The sequence below is a fragment of the Bubalus bubalis genome, chromosome 3 (genome assembly GCF_019923935.1).
Source record: "Bubalus bubalis isolate 160015118507 breed Murrah chromosome 3, NDDB_SH_1, whole genome shotgun sequence".
Classification (NCBI taxonomy): Eukaryota; Metazoa; Chordata; class Mammalia; order Artiodactyla; family Bovidae; genus Bubalus; species Bubalus bubalis.
The window spans coordinates 86068993-86096391 of record NC_059159.1 but is presented as its reverse complement, the minus strand read 5'-3'; the positions used below and the strand labels follow the sequence as shown (position 1 = coordinate 86096391).

General features: G+C 37.9%; 1 protein-coding gene across 3 annotated transcripts; it reads right to left on the bottom strand.

The window, feature by feature from the left end:
* Nucleotides 1-1128: 1128 nt before the first annotated feature.
* HACD4 (3-hydroxyacyl-CoA dehydratase 4) lies at nt 1129-27399 on the bottom strand. 3 transcript variants are annotated; one of them, XM_006059091.3, is made up of 8 exons: nt 27011-27399; nt 26645-26765; nt 22385-22488; nt 20086-20213; nt 10279-10391; nt 5829-5935; nt 3128-3253; nt 1129-1955 (listed from the first exon to the last, which is right to left on the bottom strand). In XM_006059091.3, the coding sequence occupies exons 2-8, from the start codon at nt 26680-26682 to the stop codon at nt 1876-1878; spliced, it is 696 nt and encodes a 231-aa protein (XP_006059153.1). In that variant the 5' UTR covers nt 26683-26765; nt 27011-27399; the 3' UTR covers nt 1129-1875. The 3 variants fall into 3 exon arrangements, with proteins under 3 accessions (XP_006059153.1, XP_044795728.1, XP_025137244.1); XM_044939793.2 differs by lacking the exon at nt 26645-26765 and having other exon boundaries at nt 27011-27397; XM_025281459.3 differs by lacking the exons at nt 3128-3253; nt 27011-27399 and having other exon boundaries at nt 26645-27004.

Below are 27399 nucleotides of genomic sequence, written 5' to 3'. Positions count from 1 at the left end.
CCACTCCAGTGTTCTGGCCTGGAGAATCCCAGGGACGGGGGAGCCTGGTGGGCTGCCATCTATGGGGTCACACAGAGTCGGACACGACTGAAGTGACTTAGCAGCAGCAGCAGCCATACATATACAATGGAGTATTAGTTAACCATAAAAGAATGAAATACTGCCTGCCACCTGGATGGACCTTCAGTATATTATATTAATACTTAGTGGAAGTAAGTCAGAGAAAGACAAATACTATGATATCATTTATATGTGGAATCAAATAATGCAAATATATGTATATGCAAAACAGAAACAGACTCACAGACATAGAAAACAAACTTGTGGTTACCAAAGAGGAAAGGACTGGAGGAAGTAACAAATTAAGGGTATGTTAAATTCTTTGTTAAAGAATTAACAAACTACTCTAAATGAAACAGTTAAGCAACTGTGTGACACAGGGAATTATACCCATTAACTTAAAATAACCTACAATGGCAAATAATGCAAAAATACTGAATCACTACGCTGTACACTTGAAGTAACATAGCATTTTAAGTCAACTATACTTCCAATAAAAACAAAAGCAAAATAAAATGTAGCTTCTTACAAGGATAATTTTAACATTTATTTTAAAATTCCAAAAATTATTAACTATATAAATACACCAACTATCTTTAGTAATACTCAATTGTTTCTTTTTAAATATTTTATTTAGTGGAAATAAGTTTACCCATTATTATAATGACATCCCCATTACTTGGTTCTTATTGTTAACACAATATTTAATACTCTTTTTACATAGTTACTTGGAGAAGGAAGTGGCAACCCACTCCAGTATTCTTGCCTGGAGAATCCCATGGACGAAGGAGCTTTGTGGGCTACAGTCCACGGGTCGCAAAGAGTTGGACACGACTGAGCGGCTTCACTTTCACTTTACATAGTTACTGGATAATAAGATTTTATAATTCTTTCAAGAAAAATGAATGATATACTGAAGGTACAAAAATTCTATTAGTAAATTATTCACATATATTTTAGATCTTCAAAGAAAGGAACATTTTTAAAAACTGTAAGTGATGACATATATGGTTTATAGTAATTAGCAATAATAATTCAGTAATAAATAATCTGAAGCATCACTAGTTCTCAGTTTTCTTTAAATTGATTTATTATATTTGTGTACCTTTTATCTCTGTGTAAGGTATGTATATGGCCTGATTAAATGTTCCAAAAAAGGAATATGGGGCATGATTTGTGAAACAAAGTCTGTGCTGTTTTCCTCAGGGTCCTCTTTTAAGACAGCAAAGTCCAAACAACTTGTGTAACATTAACAAATACTCTTTCAGTGTTTGGAAAAATGTTTTATTTTCCAAGTTTGTCTAATGTTTAAGGTGGGTGTTAACTATGGGCACAGTGATATCAGTCTATAAAATAGGCTATTCTAGAAAAGTACAGGGCATATTACACACCACTCCCCTCCCACAGATTAGCTGCTACATGGGAACTCAGAAGTGAAAAGAAATAGATGTAAATAGATGTCATTTAAGTTAACAACTTTGGTTTCTTAGTTTAATTGAATCTACTCCAGTTAAAATCCTATTTCTCATTAACTTTACAGGAAAATAATCAGGCTTCACACAATACAAACTTAACTTGTGTAAAATTCACAGCTTTGGTGAAACAGGTTGTGAAGAGTATATGAACTAAAAACAATGTGTGGGGAAAACAGACTGTGGTGTATGTCAAGAGTTCTGGGGAGGAGTGCAATTATTCCATGTTATGGATTTTTGTCAAATACTAGATATCTGTTCACCAGAATACTTCCCATGTTGTGTTTCCTGCAGCTGACTCCACAAGCCTCTTCTTTCTCATGTCACATCCCAGTGCTATGCTTCACATTTTCTTCTTATTGGGAAACACTCTGAGGATGTCCCGTCTTTCTGAGTAAAGATGATTGTAGGTAAAATACATACCTAAGGTAGACAAGAAAATGGCAAAATTAAGATTGATTAACCATCACTTTGGAGAAGGCAATGGCACCCCACTCCAGTACTCTTGCCTGGAAAATCCCAAGGATGGAGGAACCTGGTAGGCTACAGTCCATGGGGTCGCTCAGAGTCGGACACGACTGAGTGACTTCACTTTCACTTTTCACTTTCATGCATTGGAGAAGGAAATGGCAAGCCACTCCAGTGTTCTGGCCTGGAGAATCCCAGGGACGGGGGAGCCTGGTGGGCTGCCGTCTATAGGGTCACACAGAGTCGGACACGACTGAAGTGACTTAGCAGCAGCAGCAACAATTTCTTTGGAAAGAACCATGGTTTTGAAATACAGCGTATTGCCTGGAGTCCAGGAAGAGGACACTTGCAAAGGAGACTCAAAGAAGAATACTTAAAGAGTGATTAGATCTTCTGCAGAAGGGGAAGTAAATTCCTCCATCTTACTGTTCTGCATATTACAAAGAAGGAACTTTTCCCCGTTCTTTAGCTCTCTCCATTCCCCCCAAAGTTTCACATTTGTCTTCTCTTTTATGTGTTGTTCTTACACACCTGATAGTTGTTATCTTCTAGAGGTAATACTTATCTTAAGGATGTATGAAGGTTAGAGCTGATGAAACTAAAATTTAACAACAGAAGTCTGTTTCTCGATTTCCTGGACAGATTAATTAATCAATCAGGTTTTCTCAGCTTAACTTTTTGCTCCATATATTTTTCTTGAGTCTTTAGCACCTACTCCGACTTGCCTGCTAGGAAATGCTAGCACGTACGGCCAAACAAACAGGAATGAGAAACAGATACAAATGGGAAATCCAAAGATAGCCAAGTTTACTTAGTTTGACATCCTGATTTTCTTTGTAGATGCTTGTGTCTGTTGGTGAAAATTTCATACACAAAGCAGTTACATTTTCTGCCAGTAAAACTCTTTTTGTTCATACAGTGATATATTTGATCTCATAATGTCCTGCAGAAACCATTAGAAATAACTTCTAAGTGCTTTACTAAGTAATAAGGTCCAGTTCATCATTCCAGGTTTCCTCTTTCATCTCTTGCATGTTTGCAGACCTTTCTATTGATACTAAGGTAGATGGCAGCACAAACCAAAAAGCACAGGAAGAATGCAAAAACAAAACAGAAGAGCCACTTACCTACAAACAGCATCATGAGATATATTTTCAGCACATATGGGAAATAGAAGGATAAGTCAAAGGGCAGCTTTGTGGAGTAAGTGCCAAATGATTCGAAATAAGGCAGCGACTGATAGATGGTAAATGCTGTTTAAAGAAAAAACGAATCATGAAGGTTTCCCTTCTTAACTTGCTACATGGATATGTATGTATGTTAGCACAATTGAAGGATATTCTGAATTTGATAATGACAACCCTGCGAAAGCTGCTGAATCCTTTTGCCAAAGCTATAATTTGGTATGGAAATGCACTGAAGATCAGATTGGCAAGGCCATTACAGTAGTGGGATCTGCTAAATTTTTATCCTTGTTTTATTTTATTGTGCATATACAGAGTTTACTGTGTTTCTCTGTTTATTGAGGTATAGTTGATGTATAAGTTTCAGGTGTGCAACAGAGTGATTCACAATTTTGTATAGTGGAGTTTAAATGGCTATACTCCATTTATAGTTATTATAAAACATCAGCCATATTCCCTGTCTGTATAATATATCCTTTTAGCTTATTTATTTTATACATAGTAGTTTGTACCAAAAATGGTATCTCAAAATACCTGTCCTCTTAGCCACAAGTAGTGGTGATAGATGAGTGAACATGGAAAATGCTTCATATATTTTCCTCTTAGAGTTTCACAACACACATTGGTAGAATGGAGATTCTGTCAAGTTCTGCAATAAAGAAACTGGTTTCACCCATTTCCTCAGTTTAACTGGTCTTGGAATAGCTCCTTCTTCCTCCCCATCCCCAGCAGTACTTAATAAAACTTCTGAGGAATAGTGTGAGAAATGCTGGCCTCCAATTACTTTGAAGGAGGAGGCTCTTGTCAAATAAAGAGTTGAATATTCTATGGAATTATACACCATATATAGACCTTTCATAACATTTCATGGAATAAAATGACAAGGTACTATGGTTATGTAAGATGTTGTCATCAAGGTAAGCTGGGTGAAGGTACATGGCAACAATGCACTATTTTTGCAACTTATTGTGAGTCTAAAATTATTATTTTTAATTTCTTTTCTTAAAAGATGGAGGAAAAGTCAGGTGCCTACAGCTTCTATAGCCAGACAGTGGCATCAGCATAGAGTCTGCACTTGACACCAAAAAAAAAAAGGAAATATATAGAAACGTACAAAATTGCAGTCACCTACATTCCACCACCCAGAATTAATCATTATTGATATTTTGTTTTATATGCTTTCAAAATGTTTCTGCATATGCTTTTTTTAATTGCAAGAATAAGTATATGAATCTAATTTTAATAAAAGAATATGCATTTTACAGCAACCATATACAAACATAGCTCTCCTAAGAAACAAGAAGGCTTACAATTACGGAATAAAAAGAAAAGTCTACTACATATTTATTCATCCCTTATTCTTAGGAAAATATTAGTCATATTTCTACTTTATTACTTTATATGTTCTTTACAGTATTTTTCATATTATCTAACAAATGAATGTACTTAATAAATGTTTCAATGAGTGAGGGATTTTGTTCTCAAATAAATGTGCGATCCATTTTTTATGGTTTTTAAGATTTTCTAGATTCTTTTGGCATAGTCTAATTTCAAAACTCAATAATAATTCTTCCTTTTGAAAACAAAACATATTTTAAGATTATACTTAATATGATTTACTAGAATGTAAGCTCTTTTTCTCTGGTCATTGGTGGATAGAAAACATATGGGTATATCATATATACTTTACAATTATTATCAACATCACCATCATTTTATGTTAAATATTTCTGTATGTTTTCCTTTAGTTACCTTAACATGTGCTCTCTTCATATCTCTACGCCTTTGGTTTTCAAAAACTTTTATCATGTCTGTTTCAGAGTTTCCTTCCTGTCTGCTAAATCTATTACAGAAGGAAGCATATATTCCACAAATATCCTCAAGCTCTATGCAAATAGATGTTTAATCACTCGATTTTAAGCTTAAGTTTTACATTTAGGCTTAGTAATCAGCTTACTTCACATTGTATTTAATAATTCATTGTTTATTGATCATGTACATTGGGTTCATAAGAGAAAGGAAGGAAGAAACAAAGACAACCCCATATTCCCGTGAAGCTTAGAGACTAGACAGGGAAATCTATATTAATCAAAGAATCATGCAAATGTCTAATCACTGCTAAGGTTTTACTAAAGAGATTCATAGTGGGAACTGGTGTAGATGAGGAAGTTGAGAAATGTTTCCCTGAGAAACCGATGATTAATCTATATGTAGAGTTCATTGCCTCTGGCAAAGTAGGCTGCACAATAGCTGGTAAGTGGGAAGGCTAGGCCTGCTCGGGGGAACTGAATTTCTATGCATTAAAAATAATCACTAAGTCACTAAATGTTAAACCCCCTTTGGATGAGGAAACAGACTTAGAGAGGTTAAATGATTTACCCAAAACTCAGCGAGTTAATGAAGGTAAGGGCCTGCACTCAGATGTCCTCATTCCTCATCCAATATTTTGTCTACTGTGCAGAACTGCTTCCTCCTCTAACTTTGCTTTTTAATGCTTTGCTTCTTTGCATCAAGGGAAGTATGCCAGGAGAGATAACACTGAGTCAGCTGAACAGTGGCAAAAATAGTAATTTAATCATCAGAAAGTGTTGTAAACCATTATTGCTTTGTCAGTAAACAATACAGAAAGTCACTCTTTTCCTACCTTCAGCGAGAACACACAAAGGATAAATTGGCATCCACAGGGTTTGACTGAACCATGTCAAGACAGCATAGGATATTCCAATGACTGACAACATGCTATAAGTGTACCTGAAAGGAGACAAGTTTGCTCATAAACATTTGCTGCTGGTGTCTGGGAAATAACAGGAGAAGAAAACACTTTACTTTGTAACTGAATACACAGGTAAAACCAGAGAGCATGCAAATTCCTTACTTTATTTCCTGTAATGTAAGCAGGAGAAGAGGTAAAAAAACGGAGGGAGAGGAACCATGTCAGTCTGGCTTGTCTCGTGGGGTGGATCATAGATAATTATAGAGGTAAAGAGAAAAAAATGTAACTCTTGTCCCTTAGCAAATTACAGTTACAAGTTTCCTCAAATAGTGACTTCAATTTCACTTGGAAGCCAAACCCATTTTATACAGCAGCTAAGTTTCTTAAGACAGACAGACCTATAAATATCTATGGAAATAATTTTAAAACTTTTTTTTTAAATGGGCCATCCCGTGTAAACAACTAAATAACGGGCCTTAGGGGCTTGTTTTGAGTACAGGAGTTGATTTTAAACCTGCCTTAGTGATGTAACCTGCCTTTATTTCTCAAGCTTAAGCATACATCAGAATCACTCAGAGGGCTTGCTAAAGCACAAATTGCTAGGCATCTCCAGAGCATCTGATTCAAGGGACCTGAGAATTTGTATTACAAACAAGCTCCAGGTGATGCTGACACCGCTGGCCCAGGGACCACACTTAGAACTACTGACGCAGGCAGTGCATACATATGGCAAAACAAAATCCAAAACTCCGAAAACATGAATGCAGTAAAGTAAATCTTTCATTCACTCCAGGACCCTCATTCCATTTCTCAGAGGCAATGTCCAATGCCAGTTCCTTACATACTCTTTCCAAAATCCTTTGCCTATGCTTATCTCTGTGTATATACTATATATAATATACATCAGTAGCGCAAGCACTCACCAAATATGGCATGTTATCAAACTTTTTATTCTTTACCAATACAAGGAAAAAATAACATTTCACTACTCTGATGTTTTTTTCTCTTATTACAAGAGTAGGTAAGCATCTTTTCATATGTTTAGAAATCATTTCTGTAGAAGTCCAGAGTGTCTCTTTTTTGCTGTTGCTTGTGGTTTGGGTTTTAAACCTAAAAATCCATTGTCAAATCCAAGATCAAAAACATTTACCCTTATGTCTTCTTCTGAGTTTTATAGTTCTAGCTCTTCTGTTTATGTTTTTAATCCATTTTGAGTTAATTTTTATATATGGTGTGGAGTAACAAACCGAATTCCTTCTTTTGCATGTGGATATCCTGTTGGCCCAGCATCATTTGACTGAAAGATTATTCCAAAAGACTATTTTTCTCCACTGAATGATCTTGGCATCTTGTCAACACTCAACTGACCATAAATTTGAAAGTTTATCTCAGAACTATCAATTCTATTCCACGCTATATCTTTATGTCTGTATCACACTCTTGATATGTACAACTTTTTTTACTTTGTAGTAAGTTTTGAAATTGAGAAGTGCGAATCTTCTAACTATGTTCTTCTTTTTCAAGATTCTTTTGGCTGCTCTGGTTTCTTGAGGTTTCCATATGTGTTTTAGGATCAGCTTCTCAGCTTCTGCATTGAATCTGGAATGCAGAAGATCAACTTGAGAACTGTTCCATCTTAAAAACATTGTCTTCAACTCACAAACATGGGACATCTTTCCATGTATTTAGATCTCCTTTCATTTCTCTGAACAATGTTTTTAGGGCACCAGTTGTGCACATCTTTTGTTAAATTTACGTCTAAGTACTTTTTAGATGCTATTGTACATGGAACTGTTTTCTTAATTTTATTTTAGGATAGGCCCTTGAAATGGGTAGAATACATTTAATTTTTGTAAAGCTGACCTTTGAAAAACACAGATTTGAACTACGTGGGTCCACTTATATGAAGATTTTTTTCAATAGTAAATACTGCAGTGCTACACTCTCTGGTTAGTTGAATCCAGACACAGAACTGCAGACAGAGAGGCACTCTATATATGAAAAGTTATATATGGATTTTCAACTGGGCAGAAAGTCAGCACTCCAACCCTCACCTGTTCAAGGGTCAAATGTATATCAATTTTGTATTCTACGACTTTGCTGAACTAGCTTATTCTAGTACTTTTAGTGAATTCCTTATGATTTTTTAACATAAAATTGTATCATATGAGATAATTTTACTCCTTCCTTTTTGATGTAGATGACTTTTATACCATTTTCTTGCCTAACTGCCATGCCTAGAACTTCCAGTGTAATGTTGAATAGAAGAGACAAGAGTAAACATTGTTGTCTTGTTCCTGATCTTTGGAAGAAAGATCAGTCTTCCACCATTAACCATCGTGTTATTGTGGAGTTTTCACAGAGACTTTCATCAGTTTCAGGAAGTTGCTTTTCAAAACATCATTCTAAGGTAAACTTGGAAGTTAATTCTACCCCCATTTTACACAGGAAAAAAAGAGTTTCAAAATGGTTAAGCAGTTAGGAATTTCAGTCCTAGATTAAGAGAAATGAAAACATATGTGCGCACAAAAGCTTGTACATGGATGTTCATAGCAGTATTCCTCCTGACCAAAAAGTAGAAACAGCCCAAAGTCCATCAGCTGACAAATGAATAAATAAAAATTGGTATATCGATATAATAGAATATTATTCAGCCAAAAAAGAAATAAATACTGATACCTGTTACAACATGGCTATACCTTGAAAACATTATGCTAAGTGAAAGACACCAATCACAAAAAGCACATGTCATGTGACTCCATTTATATGAAACGTCCAGAACAGGCAAATCCATACAGACAGTATACTAGAGGTTGTCAGAGGCTGGAAGGAAGAGGGAAGGGGGCATGACTGCTGATGGATTTGGAGCTCCTCTGGGGGGCAATGAAAATGGTCTCAAATTAGACAGTGGTGAAGGTTACACATATCTTTGAATAAACTAAAACCAACAAATTTTATACTTTAAAAGGGTAAATATTAAGGTCCATGAATTATCGCACTGCTGTTATTTTTAAGATTATGTGATTTGTCCAAGCATAAGTAGTAGAGGTGAGGTTCATCTTGAGATCTTCTACTTCTATGTCCCAAAGTCTTTCCATCACATCACAATACCACTCTCAATGCCAAAACTACTTTGTTCTCTAATGGGTCTACTGAACTTATCTGAGACTGGACTGATACTGAAACAAGTGAGCATACAGAGAATAAAACATCAGAAAGCCACGGTTCCCTGGGACTTCCCTGGAAGTCCAGTGGTTGAGACTTCCCCTTCCAATGCAGGGAGTGAGGGTTTAATCAGTGGTCAGAGAGCTAAGATCCCACATGCCTTGTGGCCAAAGGACAAAAACATAAAACAGAAGCAATATTGTAACAAACTCAATAAAGACTTTAAAAATGATGTACATTAAAAAAAAAAAACAACAACAAGAAAGCAAGACACAGTCCCAGATGAGGCTCCATGTCTCATAAACAGAAAGTCACAGGCTATAAAAGTCCCTAAAGTTTGCCCCAAGTCCACAAATCTTTCAGTTAAAAGTGAGAAATAACTAAGTTATATATAACAAAGAATTATAGTCACTTTAATTCAACAAAATATTTCATTTTAATCATTCTACTTAGAATATGTTAACTCAGCCAAGATTTTGACAAAAAAGAATTTTATATAACCTCTGCTAAAATGCTGTGGACTTTTGTTACCCATTCACATCCAGGTCTTTCCAGCAAGAGGGACAGTTCTCAAGAAGTAGCAGTTAGGAACCTCTCCAAAGTGAGCCACTGTGCAAAGAGGCTATTTTACACCATTGCTGGTAGAGATACTACTGGGCGCATCTCATTGCAAAGCTTTAGAATTTAGAAGTCAACAGAACACCAACTAGGGCAAGGACTCTAAACCTGAGGTCCAAGGATTCCCAGTGAGCTCATGAACGAGCTTCAGTTATTTGAACCTGCTGGAGCTGTATACACATGTTTTGGAGGTGTGTTTTTCACCCCAGAGAGGTAAAGCCCTATATTTAAAATACTCTTGAATTCAAAGAAACCAACTTTGTAAATTGTGACTATGATAGAAAAGTCTGGCTTTGTTTATTAAAGTAACATGCTGGAGCAATTGCAGAGAATGCCTTTCATTAGCAAACAGCTGTGAGGTTTATTCCCAGTTGGTGTTATGCCTGAATGCACTGATTTGCTCTTGTAATACCATGGTAGGTTTTCATTATCTTTGATATGCCCATTATGGAGAGCAAAAAAAATACATTTCCATATCAAGATAAAATAATATGAAAAGAGGTTATGTATTTATCTCTGAGCAATCAAACACAGGCAACTAATACTGGTTTCACTGTAGAAAGTAATCTGGCTTTAAGAGGTTATTTTGCCTCCTTACCTAACCATATCCAATAGATTCCAAAAGATGAATAAAACACACACCACGTATTTCTCTTGGACTTCTTCTTGACTGGTGATCACCATAAAGAGGACAATTATTCTTTCTGTGAGCTAACAAAAGAAATAGCAAAGTCAAGAATTAGGATCATCTATTTAGCATGTAGGCAATTTTCTAATTTTAAAAACCAAAGTTCCTCTTAAGAAATATGCTTTAACTCTAAATATGTATACTATACAATTAATATGATCTCTGGGGGAGTAAGGTTATGGGTGAATTTCATTTCCTCCTTTTTGGTTTCTTTTTTTCTGTATTCTTCAAATTGAACGTAATGGATAAAAACATAACAGATATTTCATCTGGATCACAGCATGTCCCTTCTTGTGACACATGAACACATGGTTTTACTCACTTTAACAAGCTTTCATTGGGTGTCCACTAAATATCAGGTGCTAAGACAACATATACAATGAAAAGCATCGTCCTTGCTACATAGGGTAGCAACGGTAGGAGAATGTGGGGCTTTCACTATAGCACAGTGTGAGTAATGCTGTCATTTAAAGGGTCGTGTATGGGAGGAGAGGTGGGGGAGATAGACTGTGTGGGAAAAGGATGCAGAGAGATATATGGAGACAGGCAACATTTCAGCTGGATCTTGAGGAATGGACAGGGTTTGTCAGGTAGACTGGATAGGAGAGTGGGCATCCTGGGGAGCAGCCAGAGCAAAGAGGCGGAGGTGTGAAAACACAGCTGTGCTGGGGGCCAAAACATCCCTGAGGGCCAGAAAGGAAGTGCACAAACAGAACCATGGGAGATAAAACTGAAAACATGCTGCTGGTGAAGAGTTTTGAACGTCAGGCCAAGAAATTGCCATTTCATCCAACCAAGAAGCCACCATAGCCTTTTTTTTTTTGAGGGGAGTGGGGTGTGGTGCAGGGGTGTTGAGAGTTGAGAGGTGGGAAATAATATAATCCTAACCCTTAAGCTAGTGGAAAGTGAATAGAATTCACAAATTCATATTTTTTCCAAGTCAGTAAGCATTTGTAAATCACTGAGAATGCACACACTTATGGCTTAGCTCCAATTACTGACCTCGAAATACACATTTCTCTTTCCAATCTAAATATATGTATTTTTATGCTGTATTAATATACTTCGTATATTCTGCATTTTTGTTGGTTTTTAATAGAATATTTTACTTTCCTCACAGTGGTCACAGGAAAATATCCCTGAGATTGAGAGAGCATATTAGTGATAAAGACGAGGGCTGACTTGTGTCTTTCAGTAGCTGTCTTTATTTTAAAAGCAGATCAGGGAGAAAAGACTTGGATAATCTGTGACTTTGAAGCACAGCCTGTTAGTCCTGGAAAATCACCTAGTGCAGAGAAATCTAAAATTTGCCAATATCAGGCCAGAGGATCAGAAATACACATGTAGAAGCTGTATCAGCATGTTTATAACCACATTGGTGAGTCAAGAGGGCCCTTACTTAGCTAAGGAAATTAGACACAATTCAAACCTTAGTCAATCGATGGAAGCTACCTACATGGCAGTTTTTCTTTTGTTAGTCTTTCTTTCAATGCTCTAGTTTCTTGACTTAACCATATTTATGTAATGAAGTAGACTTAACTGAAATGATTAATTATTGAATGATCCGAGCTTGCTGCCATGACACACAGCAACCTTGAGATAACAAGATCTTAACAGCAAACAAGTACTTAGGCACTGCCTAATCTTACATTTCATCAGTGTCTGCTAACTGGGAAAATTATCTAATTTTTGATCAAAATCTCAGGAGATAAACACATGAATGCGTGCACACAAACACAGTTCTAATTACATGGCTGACTACTGAAATAAAGAACATAAAGTGAAAGTGAAGTCACTCAGTCGTGTCCGACTCTTTGTGACCCCATGGGCAGTAGCCTGCACCAGGCTCCTCCGTCCATGGGATTTTCTAGGCCAGAGTACTGGAGTGGCTTGCCATTTCCTTCTCCAGGGAATCTTCCTGACCCAGGGATCGAACCCAAGTCTCCCGCATTGTAGACAGACGCTTTACCATCTGAGCCACCAAAGAACATAAGCTACTTCTGATAAGACAGATCTCTAGGAGCCCTGCAAGATACATGCCCAACCCCACCTTTTTACAAACAAGGAAATTGGGAACCAGAGAAATCAAGTGATTTGCCCAACCTAGAAGCAGACCTGGAAACATATATATCCTGTCCTGGCTTCCAGAGTTGTAAGCAATCTCTGATGCCAGGCTGTCCCTCAGTTGATGAGTAGGGAGGGAAAAGAATCTCCTAAGAGGGGCTGGAGCTGCACAAAGAAACACTGTTGAAAATAATCATTTAAGGGACTGTGGTACATTGGTGATGGAATCCCAACTGCATAGAAGAGGTAATAAGCATGCCCCCCAAAACACAACCACATACATACAGGTATGTGAAGACCCATCACCCCCTCTATGATATCCATCTAATTAACAAATTATCTGATGGTTATTTAACTCTATCTTGACCATTCAATGGCAAGACAATGGGAGAATATAGTTGGCAATATTCCTAAATTGGTAAAAAAAAAAAAAAATTATTGATTACTTTGTGCCAGTATCTAAACACATGTCATCTCATTTAATCTCCATAACAACCCCAGAAGTCCTACTGCTATTTTCTGCCTTTTACAAAGAAAGAGTTCTTTGTAGTCATTTAACAAAGTGAAAATGACTTGCCTACAGATGTGGAATCAAAATCTAGACCATGTCATTCTAAATTCCTTGTTCTGAAACACTAAGACATTTTCACCTTTGCTTTTTAATGGGCTATACCCTCATATAATGTCTATCAGTGAACCAGTGAAGTTGCTCAGTCATGTCCGACTCTTTGCGATCCCATGGACTGTAGCCTACTAGGCTCCTCAATCTATGGAATTTTCCAGGCAAAAGTACTGGAGTGGGTTGCTACTTCCTTCTCCAGGGGATCTTCCCAACCCAGGAATTGAACCCAGGTCTCCTACATTGTAGGCAGACACTTTACCATCTGAGCCACCAAGGAAGCAGATATAAAGTCTAGGTCATAGTCTATTTAAAAAAAAAAAAAAAAAAGCCTCTCCTGAAAAGTTAAAACTTAAAAGAATCCCTTTGATTTTCTGAATCAACACCAAAACAATTTTCAAGAATATATTGTTTAAATTTATTACTTTCTTTACATATAATAGTTGACTAGTTTTTTAGAGCTTTATCGTTGGGACAACTTAGCACTTTGTCATTTTAGACAAATCCTATGAGAACATGACAATTACTAATAAAGGGTCTTGTAATATTTTGTGCAACTCAAACAGGCAGAATAAAAGCACAGTGAAAACACTAACTTGGGCCACATTAAACATGGTGGTAATGTGGCCAACTCAAAAATATGGTAACTATAAAACTATTTTGTAGTTTTATGTTCTGTTTGGGAATTCTGAATTGGGAATTCTGTTTAGGAATTCTGTTTGGGATTCTGTTTGGGAACTCCAGATTAAGCAATGACTAAAATTAAAGTGTTCTTTGTCAAAGAATTTAATTTGTTAAAATTAAAGTGTTACTTTTTAATGGCAGCTAACAAATTAGTTAGAAACTATTGAAGGGGTAAAAATCATACTTCAACTATAGAGAGAATTTCTACAGTCTTAAAAATCAAGTAGTTGTTTAATTAGTCTTTGAGTAGTAGCTTCAAAGACTATTACATTACTAAAAGGATAACCCAAACTACTTTAATGCTATGAACTTGTGTTGAGAACTTCAGAAACATACCCTTAAATGTTGAAAAGTCACCAATTATTTTCCGTAAGACAAAAGTATTTAAATACTATTTGTATATGTTTATTTATTCATCAAACAATGGATATTTACTGAGTGCACTATTCTGAATCCCAGTGGACATGGCAAGATGAACAAGATCAAATCCCAGCCTATGAAGTAGGCTATGTTCCAGCCTATAAGGACATAGGTACTTATGTCTTAGTTTGTGAGACAGATACTATAAACAAGTGTAGCATAATAGTTGAGTGTTCAGGAAAACTAACCCAAATCCAAATTTTTGCTCCACCATTTACAATTTTGTGAACTTGGGTAAGTCATTTAACTTTTGTGTTAAGTCATTATACTGAAAATAAAAATAAGTATAATTTAATGTAGTAATTAGTATATTTATAAGAAAATATGTTTTTCTTGTAGATAGTCAAGACTATCAGTAAATAAAAAAGTTAATCTCAGCATCTTTAAAATTATACTGTGACTAAAATTCTCTGATGATGGGAAAGACTGAAAGCAAAAGGAAAAGAGGCGAGAGAGAATGAGGAGGTTGGATGGCAACACTGATTCAATAGACATGAGTTAGAGCAAACGCCAGGAGACAGTGAAGGACAGGGAAGCCTGGTGTGTTGCAGTTCATAGGGTCGCAAGGAGTCAGACATAACTTAGCGACTAAACAACAACAACAGCTTTATAACTATCACACTGAAGAACTTCCTGATCAAATACAAAAGGTACCAAAAAGAAAAAAGAAAAAAAAAATCCTACCTACAGAGTGAACTGTGTATATAATTCATTTTCAGGAAGCAAAGCTTTGAGAATCTCATAGCATGACACTATCCTCAGTACAGTTTTCATCTCTAACAATATAAGCCTGTTCCCAACTCAAAACTGGAGAGAAAATTATATGATTTTATGGGGGGACAAAAGATTATTTAATCTAGCAATGCAAAGAAGCACTTGCTTCATGGATTAAAAGAGATTAGGGTGAAACTTTGCTGTGTTTCTAAAAGGGTTTGTTTTAAGACACTCTCCTTGGGGACAGACTACATTTTTTCTTACAAAATCTGCGACTGTGAAATCTTTGGAGTGATTTCTGACAACAGACTCCTGTTTGTCCTTATCAGAAATAGGATGGCAAAAATAAGGATTGTTCTTGCAATTTGAGCTCACAAACGGAATTTCTGTATCACAAAGTGGAATTTCTGTATCACAATAATGTGGGGGTAATAATTCCCAGGATTTTGATTTATAGATTTAAAAACTGTGTCAAATGAATACATGTGCAGCAGTGTTTATTGTGATGCAAAGGTCAGGGGACAGAATTTAGCCATTTTAATTCAGTTGTGTACAAAGTCTTTGCATTTCAAGCCGCTCTCAAAAACTAAAGGAGTAAAGTGGATAACTTTGAGGGTTTCCTAAAGGCACATCAGCTTAATGTCAATAAGAAAGGTTAATTTTGTGGATTATTTTCCCCTCTCCTTGAGTTGAAACATCCTAAAGCTATTATATATCAACAAAAATCTCTTTCTCAGGCTTCTACACAAGCAAAGTCAGAATAGAGTCCTTCAAAATCAGTATTTCAAGGTTGATGGTATTTCCGCTCCATAAAAGCCAAGTTGTTTTGATTAAATCTACTAAAATACTAGTTTCCAATTCAACTTTTTAAAAAAATCAAGCTAATAAAATATGCACACTCATTTGAGAGCAAGGGATTGGAGAGAAGAGATGCCTAGTTTTCAATTATCACTTTTAACTATAGTTATATGCTACTTTTGGACCTTTTTACTTTCCCGTGCTACAATTTTAAAATATCAAAAATTTTTTTCCTGATATAATTTTAATTGGCTTGTGTTTACAAAAATGGATGTATGTAAACAACTATTTGTTGCAGTTTTACTCTTTTCCCCTAAACTGTGTTTTTAAAAAATATATAAAATATACCTCTCTGTTAAACTATCATAGTGTTACTGTCAATAGGTTTTACCCACTCTTTCTCCTTTAGTTAGTGTTAGTGTGTTAGTCGCTCAGTTGTGTCTGACCCTTTGCTACCCCATGGACTGTAGCCCACCAGGCTCCTCTGTCCATTGGATTCTCCAGGCAAGAATACTGGAGTGGGTTACTATTTCCTTCTCCAGGGGATCTTCCCAACCCAGGAATCAAACCCAGGTCTCCTGCATTGCAGGCAGATCCTTTACTCTCCAAGCCACCAGGGAAGCCCTTTCTCCTTCAGCAACTGTAATATTAGAAAATCACAATGGCTTTTCCCTGTCAAATAAAGATGAGTATAAAACATTTTAAAATGTACAGAAGAAAACAAACATATTTTTGTGAGATACAAAAATACATACACACACATATATATGTATATATATACACACACATATATGTATATATATACACATACCACCATCAATTGATATTATACCTGTGATCCTAATTGCTCAACTAGCTAATTGTTCCTACTGCTTTTGGGAATTACTCATCTTCATATTTTGGCAAAGCAGTTACAAAAAAGACAATTCCATTGTGACTTACCAGTGTCACAAAGGTAATGTCAAAATAATAACACACACGAGCAGAATTCTCTTCAATCTACTTCAAAGTAGCTAGATATTGTGCATTTTTTCAAAATACTGTATGCAATCAGCTATGAGTACTGTGTGAGTAGCTTGGCCACATTCTTAACTACAGTTTCTTCATTTAAAGATGGGGAAACAGGAAAACCAAGAACGATTACACAGCTTTAGAGTTTTGTTTGGTTATTTTAAAGAAGGGGCCTCAGAGTCATCTTATAATGTGGGAATTCTTCTAGTTGTCTGCAGAATTCTAAGGAAGGGGGTTAAAATGAAACTTTGGACCTGACCACATGGGTTTTTGAAGCTTTTTCGAACATCATGTCTATTCTGAAAACCATAGAAAAGATAGTAAATGAATAAAAGAAACAGATGACAGATAAAATCTCAAAGAGATAAAGAGGAAGACAAACGTAACAAAAATTTAATAATAATCGGCCCAGGGTGAGAATAACTGTCTTCCCTACTATGATGATTCCCTGATTCCTCCCAACAACAAAGACTTAAAAACCATTTGAGCCCCATCAACAGGAGACTTTGCCTCCTCACATTCAAATAAAAGTGCCAATATATACTTGCCATTACTTTTTAATTACCAAACCAGGATACAGTCCAATTACAAGTGATCATACTTCTATAAATCAATAGAGTTGCAATTAATAGGGATTAAAATCACGCTTAAATATCCTGGAATTTCTAGACCTGCAAGAAATCAGATTTCTAGTAACAATTTCTGTTATTGGACAAGCCTACATACTTTTGGAAAGCAGAAATACTGTACAGATTTTTGAGACATATTCAAGGTGCTTTTCTTTCTTACAAATTTACCTGTCCAGTTTCTCATTTGCATTTCCTACTTTGGAAATAACTCTTAACTTTGAAACTGTTTTACCATAAAATTAGTATTATCCACTTTAGCCTAAAAAAGTAAAAAGTCCAAAAAGGTATGCCAAAAGAAAATATGACTTAGATTCAGATGAATTTGATCATAGTCCAAGAAAAATAATTCCATATGCTAGAATACAGCTTTCACTTAACCTGGGTTAATTCTGTTGTCTAAAATTAGCATTTAGTTGCTAAATTGTGTCCAAATCTTTTGTGACTCCATGGACTGTAGCCCACCAGGCTCCTCTATCCACCAGATTTCCCAGCAAGGATATTGGAGTGGGTTGCCATTTCCTTCTTCAGGGGATCTTCCTGACCCAGGGATTGAACCCATATCTCCTGCTTTGGCAGGCAGATTCTTTACCACTGACCCACCTGGGAAGCCTGTAAATTTAATGTTAAGCAATGCTATATGCATCTTAAGTTGTTTACAGATAATACATATCAATAAATCTTGTTCCTAAATAATATGCTTCTTCTGGGACAGATATGTACCCCTTTTCATATTGTAAGGACATACATTTAAGGCAATTCCATCTAGGTCTTAGCTAGCTAACTAACTATTCTTAGTTTGTACTCTAGATACTGCCCCAATTTTTACTTTACATTTGCTATTTCAACACTAAAGTAACTTCATCCTAATACTATTTCTCCACTTCTAATGAATAAGCAAAATTTAAAATCTCCCATCAACTTGTAATGCAGAGTTCTTGATAGGCTCCTTAGGTTTATACTCTGATTTCCATCTTTTAAACTCTCATGATATTTCAGCAAATTTTAATATAAGGATCTATGCCACTATTTCATTCAACAAAATTTAAGGTGTTTATGTTCTAAGCACTTTGCTAGGTGCTGGCAATACAATCAGATTCTAACATTTTAATTATTTTTACAATGCAAATTTGTCACATTTAGTTATCCATTTTTTAAATTTATTTTACAAATTGTTAAAATTATACTAATAAAAATACTTTTTTCTGTAAATTTTAAATGTATGTTCATATAGCTACCTAGCCCTTATCTCTCCTTGTGGAAAATATCACTTTTTAATTTTTCTTGCCTTAATTCAGCAATGCTTTCCTATACTAAATCTCTATCAGTGAATTTACCATCTTCCGTCAACCTGCCTTTAAAAGGAACATGGTCATCTAGGGCTCAAGACATGGCAGAGGAACCAATGATAGCTAAAATAACAGCAGCAGCTACCAGGTATTGTATTCTTAACTAAGTGCTAGGAACTTATCCCACCCACTTTCTCAGTTACTCCAGAAGATACATGCTATTTGCATATCACATGAGAAAATGAAGCTCAGAACAATTACATTACTTGTTTAAACTTATATAACTAAGAGATAGAACTGGAATTTGAAGCCAGTTCAGTTCAGTTGCTCAGTCGTGTCTGACTCTTTGTGACCCCATGAACCGCAGCATGCCAGGCTCTCCTGTCCATCACCAACTGCCAGAGTCTACCCAAACCCATGTCCATTGAGTCGGTGATGCCATCCAACCATCTCATCCTCTGTCGTTCCCTTCTCCTCCTGCCCTCAATCTTTCCCAGCATCAGGGTCTTTTCAAATGAGTCAGCTCTTCATATCAGGTGGCCAAAGTATTGGAGTTTCAGATTCAACATCAGTCCTTCCAATGAACACCCAGGACTGATCTCCTTTAGGATGGACTGGTTGGATCTCCTTGCAGTCCAAGAGACTCTCAAGAGTCTTCTCCAATTTGAAGCCAAGTCTACAGCATTCCCAGGTCTGTACAAGTAGTGAAAGTAGCTCAGTGGTGTCCGACTATTTGCAACCCCATGGACTATACAGTCCATGGAATTATACAGGCCAGAATACTGGAGAATCCCCTTCCCTTCTCCAGAGGATCTTCCCAACCCAGGGATTGAACCCAGGTCTCCTGCATTGCAGGAGGATTCTTTGCCAGCTGAGCCACAAGGGAAGCCCCTGTACAAGTAGATGCTATACTAAATAAACACGAAAGACCACTCCTTTGCAACTGCATTCAGTAAAAGGGGCACAATGAACAAGAAATGGCTGGGGAGTATTCTAATCTCTGGACTTGGATGAAGGGTACCTTTTTTTTTCTTTTGCAAATTTATTCTTTTCCAGGTAATGTATGTGGCGTCCTTTTCCCTAAAGAGCTGGATGATGGTGGTTAATGTATCCCAGTGTAGGTAGAGGAGCCAGGCACCAAACCCCAAGTCTGAATGGCTCCCATCCTATGCCCTTTCTCTGTACTACACCACCCAAGGCCGTGGCATAGTAAGACTGGGCAGTGGCTATGAAATCTCGTCCCAGGAGAGGATCACTATAGTGCTGCACAAAGCAGCAAGCATCATTTCTCTGAACGCTTCCAACTGGCAATTCTGACTGTGCAGTGTTTTACGATGGGGTCATTTTTTCATGGAATTCTCCATGTTAGTGACTTGGGTTGCACATTAGCAAAGGTTGGCTTTTTCACTGCCACAAAGTCGAGTGGCTGTAAACAGAACAAAGTTACGTATGCAACAGATTCTATAATATAAATAATGTGATTAAGACCTACCTGCAAAATCCTAGGAAGAAGATGGTTTGATTCAATGCCAACATATATGTGCAGCAACTCCAAGAGGGAAATAGACTGGCAAAGTTGCATCACAAGTCCAATTGCATAAAAAGTGTCAACCATTGAATCTGTGTCCAGTGAATTAAAAATACAGACATAGTAAGTAAAATCTAGATCACAACCCAAATCTAGGAAGCAGTTTGAAATACAACTGAGATTCCTTACTTCATTTTCCTTTGTACATGTGACAAATTTCCTAGATTTCTAAATTACAAATACTATGTAACCAAAGAAAGCACATCACATCATTGTACAGTTTAATTGCTCCTCTTCCAAAAAGAATTTAAAACTTGAAAAGGAAGGCTCTATGACCAAAGCTAAAGCATTTATTTCCCATTTATATGATTCTAAAGGAATTCCAGCTGAAAGTGAGTTTATTAGAGAAACTGCTGTGCCCTCTCCTTGTCTATGGACAAGAAAATGACAGAGATGAGAAAATATGATTTCAGAGATTTATGAAAATGACATTAATGATGCCATGATATCAAATAACATCTTCCATTTATATAGCATTTATGTCCTGCACATACATGGTTAGGGCTTTCTGGATTTTTGTGAGTAGGGCCCATTGCAGAGGGCTCCAAACAAATACTACATTTGACACAGCTGAAATGGATGGAAACAAATGTCTCTCTAAATAGAATAAATGTGCTGTTTTTTAAATGAAATCCTGCCATATTAAGAAACATCTAGGGCAATCTTTATCGTCTTCACTCCCTAGTTATCATTCACATGATAGTAATTTATCAAAGAGTTTCTCTTCTCAGCAGCTCTATGACGTAGACATTCTTATCATTCCCACTTTATAGATGATTCCTGAGGCATATACAGTCCTGCACTTGCCATAAAAGCATGATCAGTCACACGGCTCCCTGAAGGAAGAAGGAAGCTGGTGTCTATTCCAGGTGCTTGAGTGCTGTTGAGCTATTTAATTTATATACTGATTTGGAAATTGTACTGACCCCCCACACAGTTCTTTTCAAGCTACCTTCTGTAGAAATGGGTTGTGTTTCTTTAATAAAATGCAACTTCTCTAATTATGGATGGCGAGATCACAATTAAGAAATAAATACACTGCTGACTAAGGCATTTTCCCCCCAATGGAAAGGCCAGGCAGCATAAGAATACATTCATGTCTTGTTACTCATATTGTGAATGACCTATAACAGGCCCTTGAAGCCACAGCTAACTTCCAAGGTCTAGAAGTGATGCTTTTTTCCTAAAAACAAAAGGAAGTTTTCCAAACACCTGTGTTGTCCTCTGCTTGAGGACTCCCAACACTCAAAGTTGAAACACAAGCCTCAAGTTATATCTTTGGAGGTTCTTAACAAAGGCAAGAATTTATCCGCAAATCTGCAGTTAAAAAAAAGCAACATCAAATAGTTTATGGTATCACAGAAATAGATTAATTTTCTCATGATATTGAAGGCTGAATTGATGAGCAGAGCATGACTTATCCCAGATATATACTAATGTTTGTTTTTAGCTGAAACCAGCAATTGCTCAAATTGTCAAGTCATGCAACACTTGGAAACTGTGATGACCCTTATCCATGTGGGGATGGAAAATGAAAAGAATTTTATTTTGACAGTCATTTAATGATTTGGGTTTTTTTGAAAATTTAAATGCATTTAAAATCTTTACTTTCAGGAAACTGGAGAAAGCTTATGACTTAAACCTTTAGCACTAACTCCCCTATATGTGATGAGTCATCTACAAAATGTGTCATTTTCCTATGGACACATTGCCTTTTAAAAGGATTAAATAGAAGAATGGGGAATATAGAGTTTGTCTTTCATTTGTTAGTAGTTTCCAGTTACCTTAAACCTGGGGAATAAGAAACCAGAGAAGAACTGGTTAATTTCTAATTTCTATACAAAAAAAAAAAGTTACACTGGAATTTACAGATTTCTTCAACACACACCAGATCTGCTAAGGTTTGGTGCAGAACCAAGAAAGGAAGAGTGAAATGGTACACCTCAATGCCACGTCTATGTTTTCAGGGCAAATGCCTACTCAAGGAGAACTCACTTCCCTTTCCCTCATTTTACTTACTGCCTCCTCCAAAAGGTTTTGGTTTTTGCATTAAGAATGAAGCATGCTTACTGAAAAAATATGGTCACTAAATTTCAGAGAAGTGAAGGATATTAGGTGAAGTTCACAGAAGTTAAATTATAACTAGGACTAGGTGAAAATGAGGATTAAAAGTTAAAAATTCAAAACTGTTTTGGGCTTTTACCTTTTCCAAATGAAAAGAATCTGACTGTCATATTTGTAAATATCCAGGAGTGGCCGCAGAACTGGATTAAGTAGTAGATGAAAAGATAGGCATTCTTCCTATACCTACAATACATACAAGAAAATACTTCCTTTAAGCACATTAAACACTTCTTTATAATCACCTTTTCAGCATTATACACATGTATTTTAACTAATTTACTGGCCAATCTGAGACAGCAAGAGACAATTAATCCATATCTGAGTTTTTAATTTGGATACCCTTCTAATCCCCATGAGATTTTGAAAGCACACACTATCTGTTACAGTGACCATCCTGGGTTTGTTTAAAGCCAGATATGGTTCTATTTCAACATTCACTTTCAGCTGTGATAAACCTCTCACTTTGCTGCTTCCCAAGGGATAAAAGCAAGCATTGCAAAGTTAGCTTTGAGTATTTTTGAAAAGAAAATATGGATGGAGAGAGGCCCATGTGGTCAACGTGTTCCTGCTAAGTGCATAACTTGAAGGATAACTAGTTTATAGTTACAAGATGGGAGTAGCAATGTTGGCATGCCCAGGCAGGGTAATTCAATCACGGAATGTCAGGTCCATGAACCAAGGCAAATTGGAAGTGGTCAAACAGGAGATGGCAAGAGTGAACATCGACATTTTAGGAATCAGCAAATTAAAATGGACTGGAATGGGTGAATTTAACTCAGGTGACCATTATATCTATTACTGTGGGCAAGAATGCCTTAGAAAAAATGGAGTAGCCATCCTAGTCAACAAAAGAGTCTGAAATGCAGTACTTGGATGCAATCTCAAAAATGACAGAATAATCTCTGTTGGTTTCCAAGGCAAACCATTCAGTATCACAGTAATCCAAGTCTATGCCCGGACCAGTAACGCTGAAGAAGCTGAAATTGAACAGTTCTATGAAGACCTACAAGACCTTGCAGAACTAACACCCAAAAAAGATGTCATTTTCATGATATGGGACTGGAATGCAAAAGTAGGAAGTCAAGAAATACTACCTAGAGTAACAGGCAAATTTGACCTTGCAGTACAGAATGAAGCAGGGCAAAGGCCAATAGAGTTTTTCCAAGAGAACTCACTGGTCATAGCAAACACACTCTTCCAAAAACATAAGAGAAGACTCTACACATGGACATCACCAGATGGTCAATACCAAAATCAGTTTGATTACATTCTTTGCAGCCAAAGATGGAGAAGCTCTACACAGTCAGCAAAAACAAGACTGGGAGCTGACTGTGGCTCAGATCATGTACTCCTTATTGCCAAATTCAGACTTAAATTGAAGAAAGTAGGGAAAACCACTAGACCATTCAGGTATGACCTACATCAAATCCCTAATGATTATACAGTGGAAGTGAGAAATAGATTCAAGGGATTAGATCTGATAGACAGAGTGACTGAAGAACTATGGATGGTGGTTCGTGACATTGTACAGGAGGCAGGGATCAAGACCATCACCAAGAAAAAGAAATGCAAAAAGGCAAAATGGATGCCTGAGGAGGCTTTACAAATAGCTGTGAAAAGAAGAGAAGTGAAAGGCAAAGGGAAAAGGAAAGATATACTCATTTGAATGAAGAGTTCCAAAGAATAGCAAGGAGAGATAAGAAAGCCTTTCTCAGTGATCAATGCAAAGAAATAGAGGAAAACAACAGAATGGGAAAGATTAGAGATCTCTTCAAGAAAATTAGAGATACCAAGGGAATTTTTCATGTAAAGATAGACACAATAAAGGACAGAAATGGTATGGACCTAACAGAAGCAGATATTAAGAAGAGGTGGCAAGAATACACAGAAGAACTATAAAAAAGATCTTCACGACCAAGATAATCATGATGGTGTGATCACTCACCGAAAGCCAGACATCCTGGAATGCAAAGTAAGTGGGCCGTAGGAAGCATCACTACAAACAAAGCTAGTGGAGGTTGGAATTTCAGTTGAGCTATTTCAAATCCTAAAAGATGGTGCTATGAAAGGGCTGCACTCAATATGCCAGCAAATTTGGAAAACTCAGCAGTGGCCACAGGACTGGAAAAGGTCAGTTTTCATTCCAATCCCAAAGAAAGGCAATGCCAAAGAATGCTCAACTACCACACAATTGCACTCATCTCACACGCTAGTAAAGTAATGCTCAAAATTCTCCAAGCCAGGCTTCAGCAATATGTGAACCATGAACTTCCAGATGTTCAAGCTGGACTTAGAAAAGGCAGAGGAACCAGAGATCAAATTGCCCATTGGATCATCGAAAAAGCAAGAGTTCCAGAAAAACATCTACTTCTGCTTTATTGACTATGCTAAAGCCTTTGACTGTGTGGATCACAATAAACTGTGGAAAATTCTTCAAGAGATAAGTATAGCAGACCACCTAACCTGCCTCCTGAGAAACCTCTATGCAGGTCAAGAAGCAACAGTTAGAACTGGACATGGAACAACAGACTGGTTCCAAATAGGAAAAGGAGTACGTCAAGGCTGTATATGTCACCCTGCTTATTTAACTTATATGCAGAGTACACCATGAGAAATGCTGGACTAGATGAAGCACAAGCTGGAATCAAGATTGCCAGGAGAAACATTAATAACCTCAGATACGCAGATGACACCACCCTTATGGCAGAAAGCAAAGAACTAAAGAGCCTCTTGATGAAAGTGAAAGAGGAGAGTGAAAATGTTGGCTTAAAACTCAACACTCAGAAAACTCAGATCATGGCACCCGGTCCCATCACTTCATAGTGAACAGATGGGGAAACCATGGGAACAGCGAGAGACTTTATTTTGGGAGGCTCCAAAATCACTGCAGATGGTGACTGCAGCCAGGAAATTAAAAGACGCTTGTTCCTTGGAAGAAAAGTTATAGCCAACTTTTAATATGCTAGACAGCATATTAAAAAGCAGAGACATTATTTTGCCAACAAAGGTCTGTGTAGTCAAAGCTATGGTTTTTCCAGTGGTCACGTATGGATGTGAGAGTTGGACTGTAAAGAAAGCTGAGCGCAGAAAAACTGATGCTTTTGAACTGTGGTGTTGGAGAAGACTTTTGAGAGTACCTTGGTCAGCAAGGAGATACAACCAGTCCATCCTAAAGGAAATCAGTTCCTGAATATGCTGAAGATGAAACCCCAATACTGTGGCCACCTGATGCGAAGAACTAACTCATTTGAAAAGACCCTGATGCTGGGAAAGATTGAAGGCAGGAGGAGAAAGGGTGACAGAGGATGAGATGGTTGGATGGCATCACCAACTCAATGCACATGAGTTTAAGTAAACTCTGGGAGTTGGTGACGGACAGGAAGGCCTGACATGCTGCAGTCCATGGGGTTGTAAAGAGTTGAACACGACCAAGCGACTGAGCTGAACTGATTTCTGAATGCATTTTTGTGATTGGGGTCAGTATCTTCCCACTGCCTATTATAGTTTGCAAGAGTAGATAGTTTCCTTCACCAGGCACACACAGAAAGCAGTTTAAGGGCCAGAAAAGGGAAGTGAAGCTTAGTTTGAAAATTGGTTGATGGGGATATGACTAAGAAAAGATGAACAGATACATGTTTGAGGGGGTCAGAGGAAGCACTGTTTAAAGTGTTGTCTCTAGTACTAAAAAGTGGCGGGAGTGGCCGGATCAGGGTAGACAAGATTTTTTTCCTAGCTGGAGATGTGAAACCTCTGAGAAATAAAGCAAAAAAATTGAGAAGCAGATAAAATGTAGCTTGATGAGCGTACTCGGGTACCCCTACAGATGACTACGGCACACTACTAAAAAAGTAGGGGAAAGGAATGCCTCCTTGAAACCTACAGCAGTCACTTGGCTTGTGGGATAAACATAGACATCCCAGGCTCTACCCTCATATCACCGAATCAGTTTTTCTGGAACCGGGGCCCCTGAAATCTACACGGGTGCTTGGTGCTTCTGCAGCAGGTAGAGAAAAGGCAAGGGAAGCGCTCCAGGTCGGAGGAACGGGAAGAGAAGAAAGACCGCAGAGAGCGTACAAAAGGAAGGGTGGCCACGCAGCCTGTCCTTTCTCTGCTGTAACATGGGGAAAATAACAGTTATTCCTAGGGTTGCCGAGAAAATTGTATTAGCTAATATCTGTCCAGAGCCCCAGGGAATGTGAGGCGTAAGGCTGCTCCGGCGCTGGCTGGTGCTCGCCCCGCGGAACTATGTGGGCACCACCCACACACCCCCACCCGCACCCCTCCCGCTGGCGGCCCTTCCTCCCGACCCCCTCCCCACCCTCCGGGCCGAGCGCCCTACCTGGGCTGCAGCCAGGCGGGCAGCGCCACGGGTCCCATGGGCCGCCGCCACCAAGTCTTCCAGCGTCGTCCGGAAAGGAACACCCACCGGGGAGCGCGGGAGGAGTGACTGGGTGGCTGGGCTGCCGGGCGCGGAAGGGCGGGGCCTCTCAGCACTCAGCAATTTACCAAAAAAAAAAAAAAAAAACAACAACCCAGGTCGTGCAACGGGCACCAGAAGAAAACCAAGTTCGTGAAGTTCCTGAGGCGGCGGAAGCCAGCAGCACCACGACTGCCAGCGGGGTTCGGCTGGTGCGCGAGGCTGGGCTGGTCTGGCGGGGACCCCAACACACCCTAGTCCCAAGTTAAGGTTCACCAAGCTCCTTACCCAGCTTCCCAGTCTTTGGGTTGAGACTCCCAGTTGCAGCCTGGAGGAAGTGAATAGATCCCACCCCTGACCCCTGATCTCCAGAAGCGTGCAGTCAAGCAGTCCCAAAGCCTTCTGGGATGCGTGAGCCCCAGCTGGGCGCCTCTCAGGACCCTCAGCTGTGAAAGTCACGATTCGGCGAGGATGCCTGTGAGCGCGCCTTCCCTCACACCTTTTCAGTCAAAAGGCCTGATTCCTCAGGTATCAGACTCCTTTGCCGTTAATCTCTCCTGGATGCACTCAGTTCTTGCTCTTGGGGAGCGTTTGATCTAAAGGGGAAACTGATTTACAAGCAAACACTGGTGGCTAATCAGTCATCGGTGTCATCAGTGCCCAGGCCAAGCAGCAAG

Coding starts and splice junctions, on each gene's coding strand:
- HACD4 (XM_006059091.3), bottom strand. CDS start 26,682: ATGGGACCCGTGGCGCTGCCCGCCTGGCTGCAGCCCAG. Junction 5,936..10,278: donor AATCTATTGGATATGGTTAG/GTAAGGAGGCAA, acceptor GTCTCCTTTCAG/GTACACTTATAGCATGTTGT. Junction 1,956..3,127: donor TCTCATGATGCTGTTTGTAG/GTAAGTGGCTCT, acceptor TGTCTACCTTAG/GTATGTATTTTACCTACAAT.